Source organism: Sphaeramia orbicularis, chromosome 4 (genome assembly GCF_902148855.1).
Source record: "Sphaeramia orbicularis chromosome 4, fSphaOr1.1, whole genome shotgun sequence".
In the NCBI taxonomy this organism is placed as follows: domain Eukaryota; kingdom Metazoa; phylum Chordata; class Actinopteri; order Kurtiformes; family Apogonidae; genus Sphaeramia; species Sphaeramia orbicularis.
The window spans coordinates 7,356,581-7,381,392 of NC_043960.1; the positions used below are offsets into that span (position 1 = coordinate 7,356,581).

At 35.5% G+C, this 24,812-nt stretch overlaps 1 protein-coding gene across 3 annotated transcripts in view; it reads left to right on the forward strand.

Moving 5' to 3' along the window:
* Nucleotides 1–24,812, forward strand: part of pde4ba (phosphodiesterase 4B, cAMP-specific a) — a 586,891-nt gene that overhangs the window by 362,994 nt on the left and 199,085 nt on the right. The window contains exon 1 of one of the 3 annotated variants that reach the window (XM_030131423.1): nucleotides 2,450–2,855. The exons of the other annotated variants lie outside the window; for them this stretch is intronic. Coding sequence (XP_029987283.1) covers nucleotides 2,755–2,855 — 101 coding nt within the window. The 5' untranslated portion in view covers nucleotides 2,450–2,754. Of the gene's footprint in view, nucleotides 1–2,449; nucleotides 2,856–24,812 lie in introns of those variants that run through there. 3 annotated transcript variants of the gene reach the window in all.

Consider the following 24,812-nt stretch of genomic DNA (forward strand, 5'->3'; position numbering starts at 1 on the left):
AAAAAAACAAGCTTATAACTCACAATAAATGCAAAAACAAAGGTGTAATATTTAATTTATACACCAATTAATATCACAGAAACAAACTAAACAAGATGTTCATTATTATGTTTTCATTACTAATGATAATCAATAATACATAAACTGACATAAGAGTGGACTGTTTAGCTCCTATAACGTTTAGTATCACATCAAAACAAGCCTAACAACGATAACTTCAGTTAAATAATTAACTAATACCTGGTACAGTGATACTAGTTTACAATGTTTACTCAATAAAATCACTTCTCCATCATGATCATGTGTCGTCTAAATTGACTGTTTCAATCAATCAATTTATTACAAAATTATAATAAACAGTTAAAATTGACAATTCGTTTACAAGATACATTTTGTAATTGGACACCCCAGAAGCAGTCCTCAGCTTAGAAATGGGGGCCCTTAAACATGTGATAAGAGACACAATTTACATTCTGATCTTTAATAAATTCAAATGTTCTAAATAAACATTTTAAAATATTTGCCTATTTATCTAACGATGATTCATTTCATTGTTTGTAGATGAGTTTTCCAAATCGGATCTTCTTAGTTCTTAATGTTACTTGTTATTGAGAAAATCATGTTTTGTCTGTATTTATTTCTTCACTCATTTTTAAATCAAACATTTCATGTGCATTCGGTCAGATTTGTGTCTCAGATTTCCACATGTCCGGCTTCACAAGTTTATGACAAATGTGGACATTTTAGACATAAGTTGAAATCTATTTTATTTGAATGTTTATTATAACATATTGCATTTAACGTCCATCTGATTTACCACTAACTAGTATTATCAGCCTTTCATAGATGTATTTGAATTGATGTGCACAAGTTTGGAAAACATAATTATTGGATAAACAGATGTTCTTGATTCATTACTTGATTGCTTATTATTAAGAAAATTGTGTTTTTGTCTCAACTTATATCCTTATTAATTTTGTAAAACAAATATTTAATGTGCATTTTGCCAGATTTGTGTCTCAGATTTCCACATGTCCTCCTTTACACGTTTATGACAAATGTGGACATTTTAGAAATAAGTTGAGTTTGATTTTTATTTTATTTTTTTTTTATTTTTATTTTTTTTTTATAACATATTGCATTTAGCGTCTATCTGATTTATCATTAGCCGATATTATCAGCCTTTCATAGACGTATTTGAATTGATATGCAAAACTTTGGAAAACATAATTGATTAGAAATGATTTTTCTATAGAAATGCAGAATAATGGTCCTTCAGATCACCTTTATTGGAGAAACAGATGTTCTTAATTCTTAATTACTTATTAGGAAAATTGTGTTTTTGTCTCAACTTATATCCTTACTAAACAAATATTTAATGTGCATTTTGCCAGATTTGTGTCTCAGTTTTGCGTAAATCTATCCTTACAAGACACTTTTAGGACAAATGTGCACTTTTTGCTATTTTTTATGTGGAAAAACAAAACTGTGTTTTCCATTATCAACTCATATACAGCATAACGCGAGACAAATATGCTTGTTTTCTTAATATAAGTTGTATATTCTTTATTTATAGAGTACTTTTCAAGCAAAATATAAAGTGTTTTGTAAAGGAAGGTGATAAAATATAGAATAATAAAAAGAGAAATAAAATAACGCATAAAAATAATAAAATAAACATGAAACCAGAATATGCTCTTTTTAAAAGTAGACGTTTTCCTGAGGCAGGTCATTTTTTATGTACGTATTTATAATAAGAGAAGAGGTTTTTGTACTCGCATTCGCAGTTCACTGGTTCCAGATGTTGTTTTACGTTCATATTTTCGCAGTATGTGCATTATGTAACCGTTCATGTATCACATTTACAATCCATGTGGTTCATTAGAGCTAATTTGGCATCTAGAGCAGGTTGACTTCTGACTCCAGTCCAGTGAGTCCAGTCCATCTCTTGGCTGTTCCTTCTTACTCTGCTGGGCCTCGCTGAAAGGAACAGAGCTCCATACACACAAGCACAGTCTACACACACACACACATACACACACATACACACACATAGTCACACACACACACACCACGGGGAGGAAGTATAGCCTGTGACGAAGCGAAGAGTTGGAGCTCGCAGAGAGAGCGGAGAGTGTCAGAGAGTGTGAACGAGGGCATTGAGAGTTGTGTGGTGTGACGTGTAGGACTTCTGCTGGTGTTGTGTGTGACGTGAGATCAAATGTGTGGAGACGCTGTTTGGATACCTGTGTGCCGCTGCTTTATTTCTACCAAGGGAGGATGGCTGATGGATAACCTGCTGAGTGACTTTTTTTTATTTTTTTATCACTGACACTTATGTAAATGTTTGACTGTGAGGCTGGAATGAGTGATCTATAAAAAAAAAAAAAAGTTACTTGGATGCTGAAGTGTCCAGGGTGTGAATAAGTGTGTGTGTGTACGCTTGTTTTCCTGTTTATTTCAAGCGCTGTGTTGTGTGACAGAAGGTGCCTGAGCTCTGTGTGATTTGTGTATAAATGTGTGAGGGGTGTGTATGTTTGCTAATATGCCGTGCTGACTTGGCGTGTGTGTGTGTGTGTGTGTGATGCTTTGAGCTTTGTTTTGCCACTAACACCCTTTACATACTTTACGATACCGTCCTCTAGGTGTGTTCTATAGTCAATATGCTTTCTGTTGTATGTTTGTGACTTTGCATGGGACGGTACATGCCAGGTAGTGTGTGCATGAGCGTGTGTGCATGTGTGTGACGGGGAGATGTACCGGCGTTCACCCTGTGCCAGAGGAAGAGTTCACTTTGACTTCAGTGAGGAAGTCATCAGGAAACTCCACGCCGCCAACCATGGCCATGTTAACAGGTCAGGACATGAGAATAACCAGGCGATAACACACACATGTCACATACTATCACCTTGTGTGACTCCTTTTCTTTTTTTGGTCTTGGTCTGGAGTCAAATTTTGTCTGTTTTGAGCTCCCTACTTCCATTTAAATTGTTGTTTCTGCCTTTAAAATCTGTCAAATTTCAACCGGTCCATCCCTATATTGTCTTAACGTCAGTCTGATGAAGCGTCATAGTATTTCTGAGTGTCGCAGCTCCTCCTTTTACTGTGTGCGTATACACCGTATGTATGCTACGACTCACTTCCTATTTCCCATACGTTAAGCAATCCTCTCATGTGTTTCTCATCATTATAATCTGAGCAGGAATGTGGTTTTGTTCACGGCTGCATGTTTGCACGAGAAAATCTAACCTATCTATATTTTGATGGTTTGGGGGGTGTGGATGTTTTTGAAAGCTGTCTCTCTTGCTGTTTTGAATAGGTGTGTGTTTGTGTGATCAACAGCATCAAGCAGACTGGACCTGAGACTGATTTGCATGTTATCAGTCCTTTTTTAAGCAGCAGTGTGAATATAGCCTGGGCGTCATGACAGCATGACAACCAGACATCCCAAAGGATATATCTAAAAAAAGTAATAATGACATTGAAGAGCCTGAAATCCTCTTAGCTTTTAGCAACTCTGGTAAATTTGACTTGGTTGCCAAGCAGGATTTTAAGTCTGACCATAATAGCTTATGTTTTGAGCTTGACTGCTTCTACTGAGGTAGAAGTACATTTATTTCTGTACAAGTAGAAGTACTAGTACAGTTTCTGTACTCGTGTAAAAGCGCTTGCTCTGAAGTACATCCAGGGTGGGTTTTGTTGGGGGGAATTGGGGGATCAACCACCCCTCTGGGTTTTAAATCCCTACCTCTACTCAATTAATTTCATGCTTGGGAGGGGTCAACCAACCAATCCTACTATATAACTAGGGATGGGAATCGAGAACCGGTTCTTTTTGAGAACTGGTTCTCAGTAGCTCGATTCCTTGGAATCATTTGCCTTCCTGCTTCACGATTCTGCTTATTGATTCCGCCTTAGTTGGGCATGTGTGATGACGTCACGCGTACGCTTCATTGTTTTGGTCAGAATGTAGCCAACATGGCGTTGAGGCAGAAACGGTCTAAAAAGACGACACCAGGTCCAAACAGACGACACCAGGTCCACTTACTGGGAACACTTGCAAAGCTTCCATTTCTTCTAAAGGGTGGAATCCCTCCAGTCTGCTCAAACATTTGTCCACAGCATCTGAATCATTCACAGGAATGTCACGTATTTGATTCGCTACTTAGCAACGTTTGTGAATGTAGCGGCAGAGTGAACGCCGGGCCCAGTTCCGGTTCCGGTGCGGGCAATGAACGTCGTACCCAAATGCAAGTTTCTGAAGGTAGAGGAAAGGAAATGAGGTGCACAACAACGGGAGACAAGCCGAGCTGAGTCGAACTGGTTCCACGTAGTAGAAATGCGGCAATAGAGGAATTAGTAAAGCGTGTTAAGTTTCGCTTTCACTGCATGCTGCTGCCCCCGCCCCCCCGAACTGGGCCATGCGTCATCTGTTATTATTATTTCTACATACTGTATATGTTATATTTTCTGTGCAGAGATGGAAATATAAAAGACAGTTAATGCAAACACACTCTTTTATTCCCTCACCCAATGGGAATCGATAAGAGAATCGATAAGGAATCAGATCGATAAGCAAAATCAATAATGGAATCAGAATGGTTAAATTCTTAACAATTCCCATCCCTATATATAATACACGTTCTGTGTCCCATCAATGTTGCAGCACAGAAGGGCGTTTGTACGGATTTTCCTCAGCCTCCACAGGCCCGATCACCGCCAAACTCGCCAAATGAATAGAAACATTACCTGACTATCTACTAGGCACAATTTTAGGCAAGGCAAGGCAAGTTTATTTGTATAGCACATTTCAGCAACAAGGCAATTCAAGGTGCTTCACACAGGACATTGAAATAAAAGAAACAAAAAGAAACACATTTAAAACATTACAAAAGAAACATATAAAAGGTGATTAAAAACAGCAAGTAAGAAAACAACACATAAAGTAAAAAAAAAAAAAAATTGAATAAAATAAAATAAAAATAAAAACACACATATTAAAGTAAAAGTTGCAGTGCAGAGTTTCAAAGAGAATATAAAATTTAAAAAGTCAAAAGCCTTTTAGTCAAAGGCAGCAGTGAACAGGTGAGTCTTTAACCTGGACTTAAAAGAACTCAGACTCTCAGCAGACCTGATATTTTCTGGTAGTTTGTTCCAGATATACGGAGCATAGAAACTGAACGCTGATTCTCCATGTTTAGTTCTGACTTTGGGAACACAGAGCAGACCTGTACCAGATGACCTGAGTGGTCTGGATGGTTCATACTGGACTAGAAAGTCTCTAATGTATTTTGGGCCTAAACCATTCAGTGCTTTATATGCTAGTAAGAGAGTTTTGAAGTCTATTCTCTGAGAGACAGGTATTTAAGTCCGTATTCAAATGTTGTGAGGTATACTGGGAGATTTTAGCCTCTCTCTTCTTTGAATTCTTCATCCCTGCCTCCATACTCCATTTTCAAAAGTGGTTATGCTGCCGTTCATGAAATTTCTACTGCTAGCAGACGATGCTACAGTGTGAAGGCTGCAGTTCACTACTGCTGGATGAATGGAATCATGCTTTATAGGCCAAACAAATACATGCTCTTCCCTTCATGCCTCACATGTTGGCGCAAATTATTACCTGCACAATACATGATTAAATGGTAGTTTACAAATGGATAGTGGTGGCAGACAAGTTCTACTTATCATGCTATCGTACAATGGCACCATGGGTACAATGTTGCTAGTGTAAATAACAGGCAGGTTGTGACAGTTTTCCTCCACCTATATCCTACATTACTGGCACTAATGTTCACCTGAACCCAACTGTCGGCAGTCTCAGAATTCGCGAACGTCCACATGCACTGGGGGGCCCTAAAGGGGGCTTAAACGTGACAAATTCATAGGGCCCAGCATTTGTAGCGGTGGAGAGGGTCCAGTGGATACAGGTTAGAAGTTGTGAAAATTTTGTGTCTAATAGAGGGATAGAACCCAGACGTTGAAAGTATGTAAAGATTAATTTTCGTTTCACACCAGCGTTACGTTAGTTATGGACTGCACCCCCCACTAGAGGTAAGATCTTAAGCCCAAGCCCGAGCCCGACCTGACCCGAATTTCGGGCCGGGTCGGGCCTAAAATGTCAATCATTACATTCGGGTCGGGTCGGGCCGGGCTTCTCTCTTGCTGACTTTTTTTTTTTTCATTGTTCTTCTTTGTCTCTCTGCCTCTCTCTCTCTCTTAAAGTGCCGCGCTAGATTCTTAAGGACGTACTGCTGCTGTGGTTTATGGCCCAATTTTCAACCCGTCAAAATGACGGACGGCCTTAAATTTTTCCCGTCAACTCTTAAAAAAATCCATCAATGATGGAAAATTGTCGGTTAATGTAATCTCTGCAGACACAGAAATATAAAAGATGTAAATGTTTATACAGTCTTGTTTAACTTAGATTTCGTTACAAAAGACAGGCTTTAATTTGTTATCATAAATCACCCCTCCTCCTCCCGAGTCCTCACAAATAAAATATGAAATTTCGGGTTTGCTTCGGGCTCGGGCCTGCAAATCAAGTTAATTGGTCGGGCTCGGGCTGGGTCGGGCTTTAATACCCGCGGGCCTGGGTCGGGTCGGGCTGGATTTTTTAGGCCCGATCTTACCTCTACCCCCCACCCCCCCCACACACACTCCGACCAAAAAAAAAAACAGCCCCCCCTTGTTTTTTTTTTTGACAAATCACACTCTGAGTATATCCAAGAACTAAATGTAAAACGTATGTCCATATTTTCCAGTCTGTATCTGTGCACAGTCTGTATCCCATCATGTCAGTATCAATCCTCCTGGCCTCTGGCTCACGTTTAACAGACGATAACTCTTCTCCATCTTGTTACATGTTTTACGTCACTGCATCTGTCATGTAATATCCACTGCTCAGTACACAGAGGGGTTGTCTTTACACTGTGTTATTGTCCCATCCGCCAAGGTGGAAACCATCCTACATGTTGTGAAGAAGTGATGTGATGAAGAGAAAAAGAAAAAAAAGAGAATCCCCTTCCTCCTGAATGCATTCAAATTAAAGTAACAACACTGGAAAATGTAAGGAGTAGAAAGTACAAATATTTGTGTCAAAATTAACACTTTAACAGGGATTAATCCATCATCATAATTAACCTGATTAAAAATTTTAGCACAATTAACCCATCTGTAGCACACAATGACTCGTCCAAATAGAGTTACTGCCATGCGTGAACAAATGGACGGCTGATCCGGTAGTGACAGGCAGCAGAACCAACCCATAAAAGTGGAAAACACTAAATAGCACGTTGGTCCTCTGGATGGAAATATGACAAAAAAACCAAGACGGAACAGTTGTTTCAAGTTGTTTTGTTGAAACTGTTGAAGGTATTTAATAAACACGTTAAGTGCATATATATTGACTGCAAAAATCCAAATCTTACCGAGTGTATTTTTCTCATTTCTACTCAAAATATCTCATCACACTTAAAATAAGACATAATCACCTGAAGAGTAACTTTTCAGTGAGATATAAGAACTTATTTTTAGACAATAGATCTGGAAAATCTTATTTGAAGAAATCTTACCAAGATAATTTTCACTTGATTCATCGGCAGATTATTTGCTTGAATTAAGGAAAAAAAATCTTGAATTAAGCAAAAAAAAAAAAAAAAAAATTAAATTAAGCACCAAAATCTGCCAGTGGAACAAGTGGAAATGATCTTGGTAAGATTTCTTGAAATAAGATAAGACAAGAAATCTTACCAAAATAATTTTCATTTGTTCCATTGGCATTTTTTTTTTTTTTGCTTCATTACATTTTTTTGTTGCTTAATTAAAAAAAAAATAATAATAATAATAAAAATAATAAAAATAACTGCCAGTGGAACAAGTGAAAATTATCTTGGTAAGATTTCTTCAAATAAGATTTTCAAGATCTAATGTCTAAAAATAAGTTCTTATATCTCAGTGACTATTTAGGTGGTTATGTCTTATTTTAAGTGTGATGAGTTATTTTGACTAGAAATGACAAAAATACACTCGGTAAGATTTGGATTTTTGCAGTGTTCCCTTCTTTCTTGAGTCTGTTTGCTCAAAATGAAATGTGATTAATACAGATTAAAAATGAATGATATGTAATCATGATTAATCAAAATTAATCCACTGCAACCCTGTGATTAATCTGATTAAAAATTTGAATCGTTTGGCAGCACCAGTTAAAATATAATTTGTCAGAGAAATAAATTTGAATACTTTTCAAATCTCGCTAAGGACAGTCCTTTTATTTTTAGGTATTTACTACAAACCAAAGCAACCAGATTTAATCTAAGTACTGTGGTTTCAAACTTTGGACCAACAGAAGTGAGAAAGAAATAAATGCAAGAGGGGCATGTTGATGAAAGAAAATTGTGTTTATTTATCCCATATTTTTGGAAATGCTGCAGGTCAAGCTATTAGAATCTATTAAAATCAGATAGATGAAAGGTAATTGTCATTCTTCAGATCCAACACAGACACCACAGTAATGATGAGATGCAAGAAGAGGATCTAAAAAATGTTGAAAGCGTCGACCTGAATGTTTCATGTTGTTTAAAAGGACGCACATTCCCAGAGAAGTATCACAACATCGCTGAACTGACCCTCGCTGCGTGACTCCTCTATAAATAGAAAAGTGAACAGAATGGGTTTTGGTGTTATCTTCTCTGAACGCCGTACAGCGCCATCACAGGAAGGCGAACGTTCAAAGGATGGAGAACAACAGTCAGCTGCAAGGAAACTAGGACATGACCAACAGTGATGCATGCTGTTTGCAGGCTGTTTTTCAATGTTTGAATGAGTGGAGGAAATAAACTAGTGTGAAAAACTAGGCTGGGTCTCACCCCAGGAGGATTGTGGGTACGCAGGCTGCTGACTCGGATTGGTGTTGTGAAGTTTAGGGGATGTTATACGATGAAAAGGAGCAACACCAGCACAACACCAGTGCACAGTCTTATACGTATATAGACAGTTATTATTAGAATGTGTGAAAATCAGCTGTGTCACCTTCTATGGGAAACACAGAGGACGTGTGAGCTCTGCAGATGTCAGATCCACCTCTGCTTTGGTGGAGAGTTTCCTGTGTCTCAAATTTGTTCATATCCATATTTATGCATGTATGACAAATGTGGACTTTTTACTATTTTTCATGTGTTTTCCACTATTGACTGATATGAACATGCAGTATAATGCAAGAAAAAGATGCTAGTTTTCTTAATTCATATTGTATTATATATTTATTTTGTCTTGATAATAATAACAATAACTAGAAGCACTCGGAGAGCGCAGACCTCCGCCAAGGCTGATCAGTGGCCCCCCCCCCGGTGGGCTCCCCCCATGCCAAGGAGGTTATGTTTTTGCCAGGGTTTGTTTGTTTGTTTGTTTGTTTGTCTGTCTGTTTGTCTGTCCGTTAGTGTGCAACATAACTCAAAAAGTTATGGACAGATTTTGATGAAATTTTCAGGGTTTGTTGGAAATGGGCCCCCCCGTGGGCCCCCCCACCCCTGATCACCACCAAAATTTAATCATTTCTTCCTTATCCTATTTCCAACAAACCCTGAAAATTTCATCAAAATCTGTCCATAACTTTTTGAGTTATGTTGCACACTAACGGACAGACAAACAGACAGACAGACAAACAAACAAACCCTGGCAAAAACATAACCTCCTTGGCGGAGGTAATAATAATAATAATAATAATAATAATAATAATAATAATAATAGGTAGAAGAATAATCATACTCATTTTTTATAGCATACTTTTCAAACTAAGTAAGTGGTTTAGAAAGGAAAATAATAAAATGTAAAATAATAAAACACAGAAAGTAAATAAAATAGTACATAAAAACTATAAAATAAACATGCAGCTTGGATAAAACCAGGATATGCTCTTTTTTAAAGTAGATGCTTTCCTGAGGCAGATAATTTTTAATGTATGTATTTAAAATAAGTTGTTGCAGAGGGTTTTTTTTTTTTGTTAAACTGTAAAACATTTTGCTTCCATTTACTATATTTGCAAAATCCAGTTTTTTTCAGGCTCTAATTGCAGTTCAATGAATCTAGATGTTGTTTTACTTTTGTGTTTTTGCATTGTTTACATTATGTAAACAATGCAGGCGGAGCAGGTCATTGTTATCTGAAGTGAATATGTTTTTGCACTGTTGCTAGATTTATTTTAGATTATACGGTTTATTGTTAAATTGTTAATCATTTTGTAAGAGAATTAAAAGAGTGCATAAAAACTATAAAATAAATATGCAGCTTGGATAAAAGTAGGATATGCTAGATGCTTTCCTCAGGCAGGTCATTTTTTATGTATGTATCTATAAAATGTCGTTGCAAAGGTTTATTGTAAAACTGTAAATCATTTTGCTTCCATTCCACCGAAAATCCAGGTTTTTTCAGGCTCTAATCAAAGTTCACTGGATCTAGATGTTGTATAATTTTGTGTTTTTGCATTGTTTACATTATGTATCTGTTCATATATCGCACTTACAATCATTTTTCGAGCTAATAGAACAGGTCATTTTTATCTAAAGTGAATAAATTTTTGCACTGTTGCCAGATTTATTTGGGATTATACGGTTTATTGTCAAATTGTAAAATATTTTGTAAGAGAATTAAAATCGTGCAGAAAAACAATACGATAAACATGCAGATTAGACAAAACTAGGCTGGGTCTCACCTTAGGAGGATTGTGGGTACGCAAACTGGTGTTGTGAAGTTTAGGGGACGTTATAGAATAAAAATGAGCAGAACCAACACAACACCAGTGCTCAGTTGTATACATATGCTCCTGAGACCCAGGAAAGTGAAAACTGTAGCTTTTTTTACATTAAACAATTGTCTTGATTGGAAACTGCATAACCAGCAGTTTTTTGAGATACATTTTTTAAACGATTTTTATTTATTTATTTGGAATGTTTTTTGCAATATTTTTTTTTTACTTTTTATTTAGATTTTTGCACAATATAAAACAGAACAAAACAAAACATCTGAGACAAGACATGAATAAAAAAAAAATAAATTACACCGCATAGTATTATTATTGTTACAAATATTATACTACATCTATAGATATATTGCCAAATATCGAAATATTCATATATTTGTATACATATGCACACATCTATATAAATACAAAACACCTCATGTCAGGACTTATAAGAGCAATTCTCGTCAACAACCCAAAAAGTTTAATTATACAAATAGTCTTCGACCATGTGCCATCTCCGCTTAAAAAGATCCATTTTCATTTGTAATGATGCGGTCATTCTTTCCATAGTGTGCACTTGTTTCAGTCTTTGTTTCCATTCTATTACCGTTGGTGATTTGACACTCTTCCAATTTACTGTTACTATTTTTTAGCAATCAATAGTAAAATATGTAAAATATATCTCTGCTCTGCTTTAAAATCATTGACCGGTATGACTCCAAGTAAATAGAACAAAACATTTGAAGGGACTTCTCTTTTTACAGTTCTTTCAGTTTCTTCTTTGATATTTTTCCAGTATATAGACAAGCTCGGGCAGTCCCAAAATACGTGTGTATGGTCACCTGTTTTACCACAATTTCTCCAGCAATGGATAGATTTTTTGTAAGTAAAACTGTCAAACTTATGTCCCCTACAGAGGACATAAAGCACTGCTGGGTCTCAGGAGGATACGTAGACAGTTATTATTGGAATGTGTGAAAATCCTATGGAGTTTCACCTTCTTTTGGAAACACAGAAGACGTTTGAGCTCTGGAGATGTCAGATCCACCTCTGGTTGGGTGGGCTCCACCTCTATGACGGAGAGTTTCCTGTGGAAAGTACTGGGCTTAAAAAAGCAGAAGTGCACAGATGGTGTACTGTACTGTACTGTACTGGTCTGTACTGTGTGTCGGAATCATTAGACAGGTAAAGTAGATGAACACTGGGGGGTAATTACTCCATACTGCTTCCTCACATTGGTGTGTTTTATGTGTGTGTGTGTGTTTGTGAATGCATGTGCTGTGGTTTGTGCATAGCCTCCAATGTATTTACATACATGCAGCAGTCATTTGTGGAATGTGTGTAAGCATGAATTAGTTGGCTTTCCATGCATTTCCCAGGGAGTTTCTGTCACATGTTCAGCCAGGACCCATAATCTCTCAGTGAGATGGGCTTAACCAAATATTTGGACAGTGACCCGGATTCCTATGGCACAATAACACATGTCACGGCTCATTTTAACAATACAAATGGTTTTCAGCACCCCGTTTTTTTTTTTTGTTTTTTTTTTTTTCATTTTTATACTTAACCTTGTAGATTAAGGATCCTCAAGAAGCCATGACTCTTTCATCAGGCTGCATTTGTAAATAAGAATCTGTTCTTAACTGCTTGCCTGGGTAAATAAAGTTTAAATAAAAAAAAAAAAAAAAAAGAATAAAAAATTAAATATAATGTCAGATTAATTTAAAATGCGTTAGATTGTAGTGCCGTGATTGTGTTTATTTGTGCAAATGTGAAATGATTGGTTCAGGAAAAGTGTGCAAACAAACAAATTAGCTGTCAGTAAATCAAATCAAATCGAGTACTGTACTAATCTGCGCACACATGTATTGTATAAACTGTCTTGATTAGTTCTAATGAAGTTTTTAGCCCAATAGTTTTTACTTGTACTTTTTTCTATGTCTGGTTTGCAATTGCACAATTAGTTTATTTATCGATTTATTTAGTTATTCTTCTTGCTCCTGTTTTTTTCTCTTCTCTTTCCCTTATTCTCTCCTTCTTGCTCTTTATATCTTTTATATCACATATAAGTCGTTCAATCTGAGCAGACTTTCCTGTATCTGTCATATTTAATGGTTTTCTTCCAGTATACTATAACTTTGTAATCTAATTGATGTTTGTTGTGTTAGTCGCTTGTCCAGGACAACAGATGGAGATTAGCTTCTCTGCTACATCTGGTGCATGCATCTCGTTCTTTGTAACTAATACCAATACACACTGTCCTGTAACCAACTAAATAAATTCAGATACAATTAGTAACTATAAATCAAACTTAAGCGCAGTGCATTTCATCCTGGTCTTTTAACAGTACTTACTTGTAGACTGGAGGCAGTGGTGCAGATATTTGCAAATTCATGTTAAATGTCCCCAAATGTTCATTCCAACACTTAGGTAATCCAAGCCTTAGCAACATAACGGCACTACTTAACTCTAGCTTTCTCTTCCAAATATTTTCTTACATATTAAGCTGCTGTCAGTGTTTGAAACCAGATTTCTTTTCAGTTTGGTGGCCCGTTTTTCTTTCCACCAAAGGATTTTAATAACAGTGTTTTGTGCTTGCTTGCCCATGGGTGGGGTGCAGCACTCTGTTGTACATTTTGTGGTTCGACAGTATTTTATTTGCAGTGCACTTTACTTACAGGGGTAATATGTTGTTATGGAGATGAATACACAGAAAAATGGGGCAGGGATATGTGAGGTTGCAGGGGTAATGTGGATAGGATTTTGTGATTTCAAAGGGACTTGTGAAAGATCAGCCAAACTCTTCTGATGGTATTTGATGGATGGATTTGATGATGACGATGGTTAAGATGGTGCAAGTGCAGGTATGTGCTTTCGTAGAGGTTTGTGTTACTGAATAAAAAGGTTTGATGGATCCCAAGTTGTCGTTCATGCACATACAGTAGTCGCTTTTCCATCGACCCTCAAATTGCGTGACTATAACTTGCGCATAAAAACGACAATTTCATCAAACCTCTCATTTTTAGCTTACCGGCTGACAGGTCGTAAGCCATTGTCGTCATGCGGCGTCCGTCGGCGTCGTTGGCGTCTGTCGTCAGTTACAAAACTTTCAATCGTCTTCTTCTCCGAAACTACAATTCCGATTGACTTCAAACTTGGTATACAGCTTCTTTATGATGATGTCAACAAAAAGTTAGTGAAATTATTTGGATCCGGATCTGATTCTGGATTTGGTGCCACTTTGAAAAATTTCCCCATTATAACAGATAGGAAGTGGATCGATGCAGTAACTCAGTAAATATAAATGATATCCAGTGTAAATTTCTACAGTCCAGCCCTGATTGGGAGATGACCAAAACATAATGTCCACATGCAGATCAGGATCTTCTTCTGGATCCGGGAATTTACGGAAAATTTAACATGGGCTCTTATGGGGAAAAAATTTCAATCATCTTTTTCTCTGAAACTCCAGTTCTGATTGACCTCAAACTTGGTATACAGCTTCTGTATGATGATGTCAACACAAGGTATTGAAATTATTTCAATCCGGATCTGATTCTGGATTTGGTGCCACTTTGAAAAATTTTCCCATTATAACAGATAGGAAGTGGATTGATCCAGTAAATCACTAAGTATCAATGATATCAAGTTAGAATTTTAATTTTTTTTACAGATCTGATTGGAATATGACCAAAACATGGGCTATTTCTGTAATATAATAAATACACAGAACTGGGTGATAATAAATGGCATCTGGATACATTTCCCAAAGCTTTTAATTTGGCCGGTAAGCTTCAGGGCCACTGGTCCTATTTTTCATAGTGGAACTCAGGTGTATTTTATGAATCTGTAAAAAGTGGGTTGATAATTACTTCTTAGCACTTTGTTCCATTCGGGTGATTCTAGAAAAAATAAGTGAATTTCTTAGATTCCCTTAAAGGAGACATTTTTTGTTACTTAATAGATATTTGTAGTGGTTATGTGTTCAACTTCAATCTACGGGAAATGGTAACAAATTGGGTGCTTTGTGCATGAAATTATGGCTTTATGAATAGAAATAAACCACAGAAATGCTTAACGTCATTAATTTCTACATTTAATTCTTAAAATGAATAAAGAATTGAAAACAAATGAACACTAAAGAATCACTAGTTGCTTTTCTGTTGACCCCCAGATTGTGTGAATATAACTTGCACATAAAAAATGTAAAAATGACAATTTCACCAAAACTCTCATTTTTCAAAAGGTTTTGCGCTGGCAAAAGGCGGTTTTTCAGGCGTAGTGCAATTGGTATATCACACAAAACTGCAATGGAAAAACCTTTTTCCCCAACTAGAGTCATGTGAATAAAAAAAAAAAAAGGATTTTGACTGACGTTACAACATTTCATGTCATTCGTTTCATTTGTTTTGCAGAGTACATGCAAATTCAAAATTCCGACAAAAATTATTCATCTATACTCGAAAAGGAGTGGGAAGAAAAAAAAGCTTATTTAATCCCACCCCCATTCTCATCATCAAATAACTTAACATAATAACATTTTAAATACTCACTCCTGTCCTTAGACTTCAAACCAGAACAAAGAACCAGAACAAGCGACGAAGAAGAGTTTTAAAACATGGTGCAGTATGTGTGGACACACCAGGAAACCCAATCATTTTTTAAAATTTTGAACGGGATAGAGGGGTAATATATAATACTAATGAATATATCTGTAAATCAACATGTTTACGTTTGTCGCCATGTTTATGGAATGACTTCTCATGTCATCTCGTGATAATAAATAAACAAATCATCGCATTTGTGATTTAATTGAAAAACCGACGTTACGCACTTTTGGTTTTTTTTTGACATTTTGTAAATATCGGTAAAGTTTTGCGCAAATGTCTGATGGAAAAGCGACTATTGAGTTGAGTGTCAGTTGGACTCTACAGGGCAAAGTTATTATCATTAACGAAAACTAACAAAATGATGAAAACTAGAATTGAAGAAGCATTTTCATTTAAAATGAAATAAATAAAAACTACAATTAAAAGAGAAAGAATATAACTAAATGAAACTGTATTGTGTGCTTACAAAACTAACTAAAATGTATAAAAATGATGGATAAAATTCCCTTCATTTCATCTTCATCAATGTTGTATTGATATGAAATTGACTTTTTTTTGCTTGAGCAATTTCAGCTGGTGGCGCCTTGGGAGAAAGCAGCAGAGTCCTGTATGGAATTTCTTTGAATATGATGGCGAGGAAGAGAAAAAATATTTTTAAAAAAATGAAAACTAATACTAAAACTAAACATTTAGAAAAAACAAAAACTGATAAAAACTAGCAAACCTGCTCTAAAAACTAACTGAACTAACTAAAACCAACTGAAGTAGAGAAAAAAAAAGTCAAAATGAAATAAAACTAAACTATGATGAAAAATCCAAAACTATTATAACCTTGGTACAGGGAAGGGACTGTCATGGAGAGAAATGCCACACTGCAATTTACCAGCCCAGGAATTCTGTCTCCTCCTGTTTTTCACCGCTGTCTGTTCTTACTTGTGTTCTTCTGTTTGTGTAAAGTTTTTCTCTTTCAGTTCAGCCTCTGTCACCCTGTGCATTCACAGCTCTGCGCCACATAATCACACCTCTGGCTGGTTCTGTTGTGTTCGACTGCGGTCATGTGACTCCAGAGCTGTGCATTTAGGCTGTAAATGATTCTGAATGAGAGCATCTGCTGGATGACTTTATGCCTAAACGTGCATGCATAATGACTCGGTGCAAGTCCTGATTATGTTAGTGGCCTAATTTCTATTAATAAGTGTTGTATCCAGTTGAATTCCTGAGCTTTCTCATCCTTTCTTTTCTTTTTTATTTATTTTTTTATTTTTTTCTCATAAATTTAAACAGGCTTGAAGACTTTACTTTGGATTCTCACCATGAGTGAAGCTTGATTGAATTCCTTTGTGTAAATAACATCTTGGATTTATGGACATGGTTCTGGTGGTGCATGTTTTCATTTGTGTGGTTTACAGAACATATTGTTCACACAAGAATCCAGGCTCAAGTGTTGCAGTGATACAACTCAAAATAAATTTTCCCATTTTTGGGCAGTAGAAAGAAAACACTAAACAGACTGGAGGCGATAGTTTGACGATAACACAGGCAGTGTTTAGGGATGAAAAGGGTGTAATATATTTAAAGAAGAGATTATTAATGAAAGAATTGTTTTGAAGTTTATCTTTCTTCCTTTTTTTCCCCCTATATCCTTTAATAAATTGAGATCAAGATCTGATTTGCAAGAGTCACCTGAGTAGAACACATAATTACATATATACTCATTTAAGTATGTAGTACAATATGTAGTATTTCTATTTTTAAATATTTAAAAAATGACCTAAAATTATCATTACAGTGTACAGAATGAAGACCTCTGAAGTTCTGCTGAAGGTGCCAGTGTATTGGATTGATCTGAATTTATTTACATTATATTTATTTATCTGACCACTAGAGGGAGTAGTGAGTCACTCAGTCAGTCTTTGTTGGACACAGCTTTAAATGCAAAGAGTGGAGTTTGATGCTGTAATGTCAGCGTTTCTTCTACATGGATGAGTTTAATTATGAGGCTTATGAAGGTGCAAAGTTATTATGAGATGTTATTATCTTTGCTAAGTTGTCGTTTGTTGATCTGGGGTTTATATTAAATTGTGACAGTTCTGACCTTGTTTGGACGATTCCAAATACAACGTGACATCCTGAATTGCGTAAATATATATGTCATACACACCACTTGTAATCGGCGTGTTATCTGTACATATTCTAAGTTTTCCCCATGTTTGTTCATGCTGCGTCAAATACCAACCAATTAGCGGTTAGGGTTAGCGGTTACGGATATGTAAACCGGAGATCTTGGTGTAAATTGACGTTGACAAACACGTAAAAGGATGAAAATTCATACCTATAGCGCGCCAAATGCTATAAGAACTGGCATGACATACAACGTGATTTCGTCAGATCAGTTTGCCAAACAGATCTTTAGTTCAGCTATTGACAAAACAAACCGTACAGAAAACGAGTTTTAATGTACTTTGTGGTTTTACTGTGGCTGTTTTCTGTCTAAAAACAGAGCTACGCTAACAGAGCTAAGCTAACAGAGCTATAATGTAAACTATCAGTTGACGCAGCACAACAACACTACAAATAAATGGGTGTTTACACATATAAACTGTGTTACATTCATTCTAGCAATGGATTTTTTATGAAACAACTACAGAAACCTGAATTTGTGCTATTTAATAATTAATACAGTTATTTGAGCTGCAACTGATTATAATTGATACAGTTTGAGCATTTTGTAAGGAAAAACGAAAAATTCCCTGATCCCAGGTTCTTAAAGGTCTATTTTTCTTCCTTTCCTCCTCATTGAAAGCAAACTGAACATTTTTGGCATTTCTAGACATCATATTCGGTGTTGTCATTTTTTTTGGTAACACTTTATAGACCAAACAATCAATAAATTAATTGAGGAAATAGCAGATAGATTAGTCAACTATGACAAACATCTTTAGTCGTAGTCCTTCTGGGATGAATAACTTGGATAAAAGTACATTTCCTCATGTTTTATTGTGAATATTTTGCATCTTGGAAGAAAATCTGACAGGACTGAGGAGCTTAAAACATGGTGTTTATTGGTAAAAATCACCAAGAATACACAGATAGAATAAAATTCAGATCGATGATTGAAAATGATGATTAATCAGAAGCTTTTACACAATAGAAGAGTTTTTGTTTTTTTTCTCCTCTGAACCCTGGGCTGTTAAGACCGGCCCTTCCTCCTGTAGCGTATTCTGAGGACATGGGTTGGGAACTGTCTACGTGTGCATGTTTAGACTAGCCCTCCTAATAAGTAGACCTCGGATGATCTATTTTTAGAGATCGTCTCCGCAAGACTCATGTAGTCAAATCCTTCTGTGATCTTTGGAACATGAAATTCAGCTGCTATTTTTGCTCGGTCTGATGGGATCACTCAATCAGCTCATCATCCTTCTGGGGCATTTTTCAGAGCTCTGGCTCATTTCACTGAGCTGGTTGGAGGGAACGGTCTTTTTTTGGTTCTTGCGCCTGGCCCAGGCATCTGGCATCTGTCCTCTTCGTCCTAAACAACCAACAGAGAACGCTGGAAATGTTAGTCTTGAATAAGGTTTTTGCTGGAATTCTGCTGATGATGTAGTGGAGCAGATACTTTTTATGACTTTTCTTGCTACATAATTGTTTATATTCATGTAATTCCTGACTTGAGTAACTGAACAAAAACTAACTCAAGTGGGTGTTATGAAATAATATTTAAGCACTGGCGAACACTGTGACAAACAGGAGGTGTTACCATGGCACCTGTGTTTACACAAGCCAAAGACAAATGGTTAGTGGTTTCCTCGGACCATAACACACAGGAAGGAAGAGATTAATGCAAAGTGTAAGAGTGGTCTGTGTCTTAGAAAGTTTCTATAACATCACTGTGGTTAAAGTCCAATTTCAGTCACTCTTGCATTTGCAAACTGAAGAGGCACGAACCCCCTCAGAGTTTAGAGAACTGGACACACAAATGAAAATAAAAATGTATATTAACCCATAAAGACCCAAAGATCCACAAACGACCAAAAGCATCTACTGATCTAAACTGTTTAATACCTGTTGATCCACTAATCCTATAAATACATGGAAATAATTGGTGTAAAATACAGTTTGTCATCTTTTTATTGTCTTCAGATATGACCCATTTGGACATTCAGAGACTCTGTAGTTACCGTGGAAACACTGTCATCTTCTACAACATTGATTCACCAGTAAAACCCATGGAGTTTGACGAGTAACAGTAGTTGTAGATGCTAGTTTTGACATTCGGTTATTGAAAACTTTGCCAAAAAAGTCACTTTTTGTTGAATTTTCTCTGTTTTAATATAATAACCTTTGAAGTTAGTAAGTTTTCATGAACATCTAAATTAAGAATATGGGATTAAATATAGGAAAATACAAGATTTACAGTGAAAATGTCAAATTTAGAGGATAATATTATAATAAATGGTGATTAATCACTTAATAAAGATTAAATGGAGAGAAAAAAAATCACAAAATTAGCACTGGGTTTTAATGGTTAAGATAAATTTATCACCATATAAAAATATATCATGATAACTTTAAATATTGTTCTTATCATCCAGCCCCATTACTATGTTTTTTTTTTTATTTTTATTTTATTTTTTTTTTATTGATATACCTCTAAATTGCACACATGCACATTTAGAGAAGATAGAAGATGTTCATTTTTTAATTCCCATTTTACAAGAATCCATCTGGAGTGTTACCGCCACAGTGCGTCAACTTCTCCATCCAGTCATTTTCTTCACAATCAGCTCACAGGATGCTGGGTTTTCCGTCCCTCTACCAGTAAATGAGAGTCAGATGATGGATCAGAAAACACTGTCACCTTTCAACAGACGTATCTCAGACATGGGAAGTGGAGTCATTTCCCAAGAAAAATAGAAGCTTTTGTCCACCGCCTTTACACCTTTACTATCTACGCCGTGTGTTATTGAATGTGTTCAGTTCGGTCTCTGCTTTCTGTTATTCTCGACTGTTTTATGGCTCCGGCTGCTGCATTGTCCCGAATACCTCTGAGTTATAAATGGAAATAAAATCCAGTTTGGTGTCAGACCAAGGTTACTGAGAAAAAAGCCGAGCTCTAATATCTGCTTCAAGTTTTGACTGTAACAGGTCAAAGACAGTTTATTGCTTTACTCAGTTAAGTCATTTATATAACAGGAGTCCCTTTAAACCAAACCGTGTTGCCTTCATGTCCTTAGTTTTAGCTACAGGTTAAACTTTAGTTGTGGAACTTTATAAAGCCTTTTTGTAGGTTTTAGTTACTTCAGACCTTCAGAGGTATGGTTTAAAACAATTAGATCTCACGTTATAATTAATAAATAAATGTTAAATTCTCTATAATGACCCTAGATTTGTCACTGCATTAACGTTAAAAGTATTAGTTATTATGTGTGTGATTTGTGTGATGTGTGGATGTGAGATTTTTTTCATTATTTGGGTCCACGTTGTCCCGTTATAATAAAACTCACCTTTATTTTCGAGCATTTTTACAATCTATCAGTATGCAGTGTTTGTTTATGTATTTGTAGATACTGTATATCGCATGTGCACTGCAACTGGATAAGTTGAGTTTACTTAAAAAATCTGAGGTAACCGGTTGCCTTAAAAAATGTAAGTAATAAGTAATGAGAACTTGAGTGTATTAAGCTTAAATGCTTGATTTGAATGGAATTGCTATTTTAAGTCCAACACATTAAATGCCAAGTTCATTTAACTTAAAATTTGTTGCAGTGTCATTTGCTTTGTATAATCATTAGACTTAATATCATCAGTTCATTGGACTCAATTCCAAGTTGATTTAAATTAAAATCTTTTGCAATATGAATTGCTTTTTATAATTACTCTACTTAATATATTGTAGCGTGGATGGGAGTTGGCAGGAAGTTAGTTAAAATTCAGATACTTAATTTCAGTGCAAAACAAATTCAGATACTTAATTTCAGTGCAAAAAAAAAAAGAAAAAAAATCAGATACTTAATTTCGGTGCAACAAAAAAATTCAGATTCTTAATTTTAGTGCAAAAAAAAAAAGTCAGATACTTAATTTCAGTGCAAAAACAAATTCAGATACTTAATTTCAGTGCAAAAAAATTCAGATACTTAATTTTAGTGCAAAAAAAAAAGTCAGATACTTAATTTCAGTGCAAAAACAAATTCAGATACTTAATTTCAGTTGAAAAAAAACAACAAATTCAGATACTTAATTTCAGTGCAAAAAAAATTCAGATACTTAATTTCAGTGCAAAAAAAAAGTCAGATACTTAATTTCAGTGCAAAAAAATTCAGATACTTAATTTCAGTGCAAAAAAAAAGTCAGATACTTAATTTCAGTGCAAAAAACAAATTCAGATACTTAATTTCAGTTGAAAAAAAACAAAACAAATTCAGATACTTAATTTCAGTGCAAAAAAAGTCAGATACTTAATTTCAGTGCAAAAAACAAATTCAGATACTTAATTTCAGTTGAAAAAAACAAAACAAATTCAGATACTTAATTTCAGTGCAAAAAAAAATTCAGATACTTAATTTCAGTGCAAAAAAAAAGTCAGATACTTAATTTCAGTTGAAAAAAAACAACAAATTCAGATACTTAATTTCAGTGCAAAAAAAAGTCAGATACGTAATTTCAGTGCAAAAGACAAATTCAGATACTTAATTTCAGTTGAAAAAAAAAAACAAATTCAGATACTTAATTTCAGTGCAAAAAAAAAAAGTCAGATACGTAATTTCAGTGCAAAAAACAAATTCAGATACTTAATTTCAGTTGAAAAAACAAAAACAAATTCAGATACTTAATTTCAGTTGAAAAAAAAACAAAACAAATTCAGATACTTAATTTCAGTGCAAAAAAAATCAGATACTTCATTTTGGTGCAACAAAAAAATTCAGAAATTCAGTGCTAGAAATTCAATGGCTTTTATAATTGAAAATCTGATGAGACAGATGTCCTTTCATAGACAGGTTATTGCAGAGGTTGTTCCATATTTTTAATATAAAGTGCAACTGAACTGAAAGAGGCTGGACGTGCTGTATCAGTGTGAACACATTTGGCGAACTCCACCCCACTTATTTGTCATCATGTCCATCATGCTCTCAGCTGCTTCATCACTCAGCTGGATCATGGGAACGGAATTTGGTGTCACCCTAACATCCCTCTGAGGTCGGACACGGAGCACTTCCTGATTGCTTTAGTGAAAGAAAAAATATATATAAATAACACCAAAAATCCTGCTACTGACTCACTCTTTCTCATAATGATCGTAAAAAGTAGAGGGAAAATGTTCATAAGCTAGAGATTTCCCAAAAAATGTGCACTGTAATATTTTAGAAGTTTGAAAAAAAGGACAGACAGAAGATACAAACACAACAGTGCGTCATCAAACCCAAGTGACGCTTTGATCCTTCTAACTCCTATTATCCACGCGCTGTCGGATTCCCTTAACTCACACTACTTTGATGGATTATTTCCCCTTCTACCTTTGAAGCTAATGACCAAATTCCTGTGATAAATCATTTGACCTTTAGTCATCCTGATCTCACACAAATGTTGGATAAACAGTTCTCTGACATCTTGACATATTCCTGGTGAATAGGAGTTTAATTTTTTGGCTTCTGTACATGTGAACGCACAAAAACCTAGACCAATCCACACACTGATGTCCATGTTATCTGATATCTAATCTTAAAGGAGTGATATTTAGCTTTAAAAAAAAAAAAAAAAAAAAAAAAAAGGAATTATGCATTTGAAAATATTTCCCTGTGGTTTACATAAAGTGTAAAAGCTCTGATTGGGTCTGAATTCTTCATTAATTCAACTCTGCAGGTCCATCTTCAACCCTACACTGGATAAAATCTAAATCTTAACAAGTGTATTTTTCTCATTTCTTGTCCAAATATCTCATCACACTTAAAATAAGACATAAGCACCTGAAGAGTAACTTTTCAGTGAGATATTTGCTTGAATTAAGGAAAAAAAAATCTTGAATTAAGCAAAAAAAAAAAAAAAAAAAAATCTTAAATTAAACAACAAAATCTACCAGTGGAACAAGTGAAAATTATCTTGGTAAGATTTCTTGAAATAAGATTTTCAAGATCTATTGTCTAAAAATAAGTTCTTATATCTCCAAAAAGTAAAAAAAAAAACAAAAAAAACAAAAACAAAAACATTTTAGCTTTGATTAATAGCTTACATATGTTTATGTTTATGCATTTGGCAGATGCTTTTTTCCAAAGCGACTTACAGGGGAAAACCAATCAAATCACTCAATCAATCAAATTTTATTTATGTAGCGCCAGATCACAACAAAAGAGTTGTCTCATGACACTTTATACACTTTATATATAGAGCTGGTCGAAACCAGACTCTAAGCCAATTTACAGAAACCCAACAGAATCCTCCAGGAGCAAACACTTGTGACTGGTGACAGTGGAAGGAAAAACTTCCCTTTAACAGCAGAAACCTGGAGCAGACCCAGACTCCTGGAGGATGGAGGTCTGCCTTGACCAGTTGGGGTTAAAGAGAGGGTAAAGAAAGAGAGAGCGATAGAGATAGAGACTGGGGGAGAGGGGGAGAAGGGGGGAGTAGGGGGAGACACATGGAGGCAGTTTAGGATGAGTGATGATGATGAAGGCAGGAGAGAGGCAGGACCACCGCAGCAGGTCCAGAGATCATCCTGGGAAAATCTGTGATAAGCCTGGGAAAAACCTTATTAAAATATTTAAAATGGAATGTCTGCCAGTGCTAGGACAGGAGGTGCTCCTGGAAGAGCTGGGTCTTCAGGAGCTTCTTGAAGATAGGGAGGGATGCCTCTGTTCTCATAGTACTTGGTAGAGCGTTCCACCAACATGGAACGACCCATGAAAAGAGCCTGGATTGTCTTGTACAAGGTCTGGGGACCACATATGTTATACCAAGGTTTGTGAAGGTCTTAGGTGTGTTTTTTTGTTTTTTTTTGTTTTTTTTGTTTCACATGTTTTTTTTATTGAGTTTCCTACATACTTATAAAGCAATGCAATATATAAATACAAACGGTACACTTTTTTTTTTTTTTTTTAACATATAAATGAACAGATGAAGAAAATAACACATAGGGCATTTCAGAAGTCACAAATTAAAACACTACTTAAAGTACTGATGAAAATGAAAATGTACATACTTATATAGATAACCATAAACAAACAGATACATGACTAAAATACAAATAATAAAAATGGATAGATAGATAGATAGATAGATAGATAGATAGATAGATAGATAGATAGATAGATAGATAGATAGATAGATAGATAGATACAGAGGGTGTGTTATAAAAGTAAAAAGATGCATCTTAGTCACAGTAATGATCAGTCTTAGGTGTTTTGATTGCTTTATTTCATCAGACTTAAAATTTCCCACCTGTTTTTCTACAATATTTTAAAAAAAACAGCCCAAAT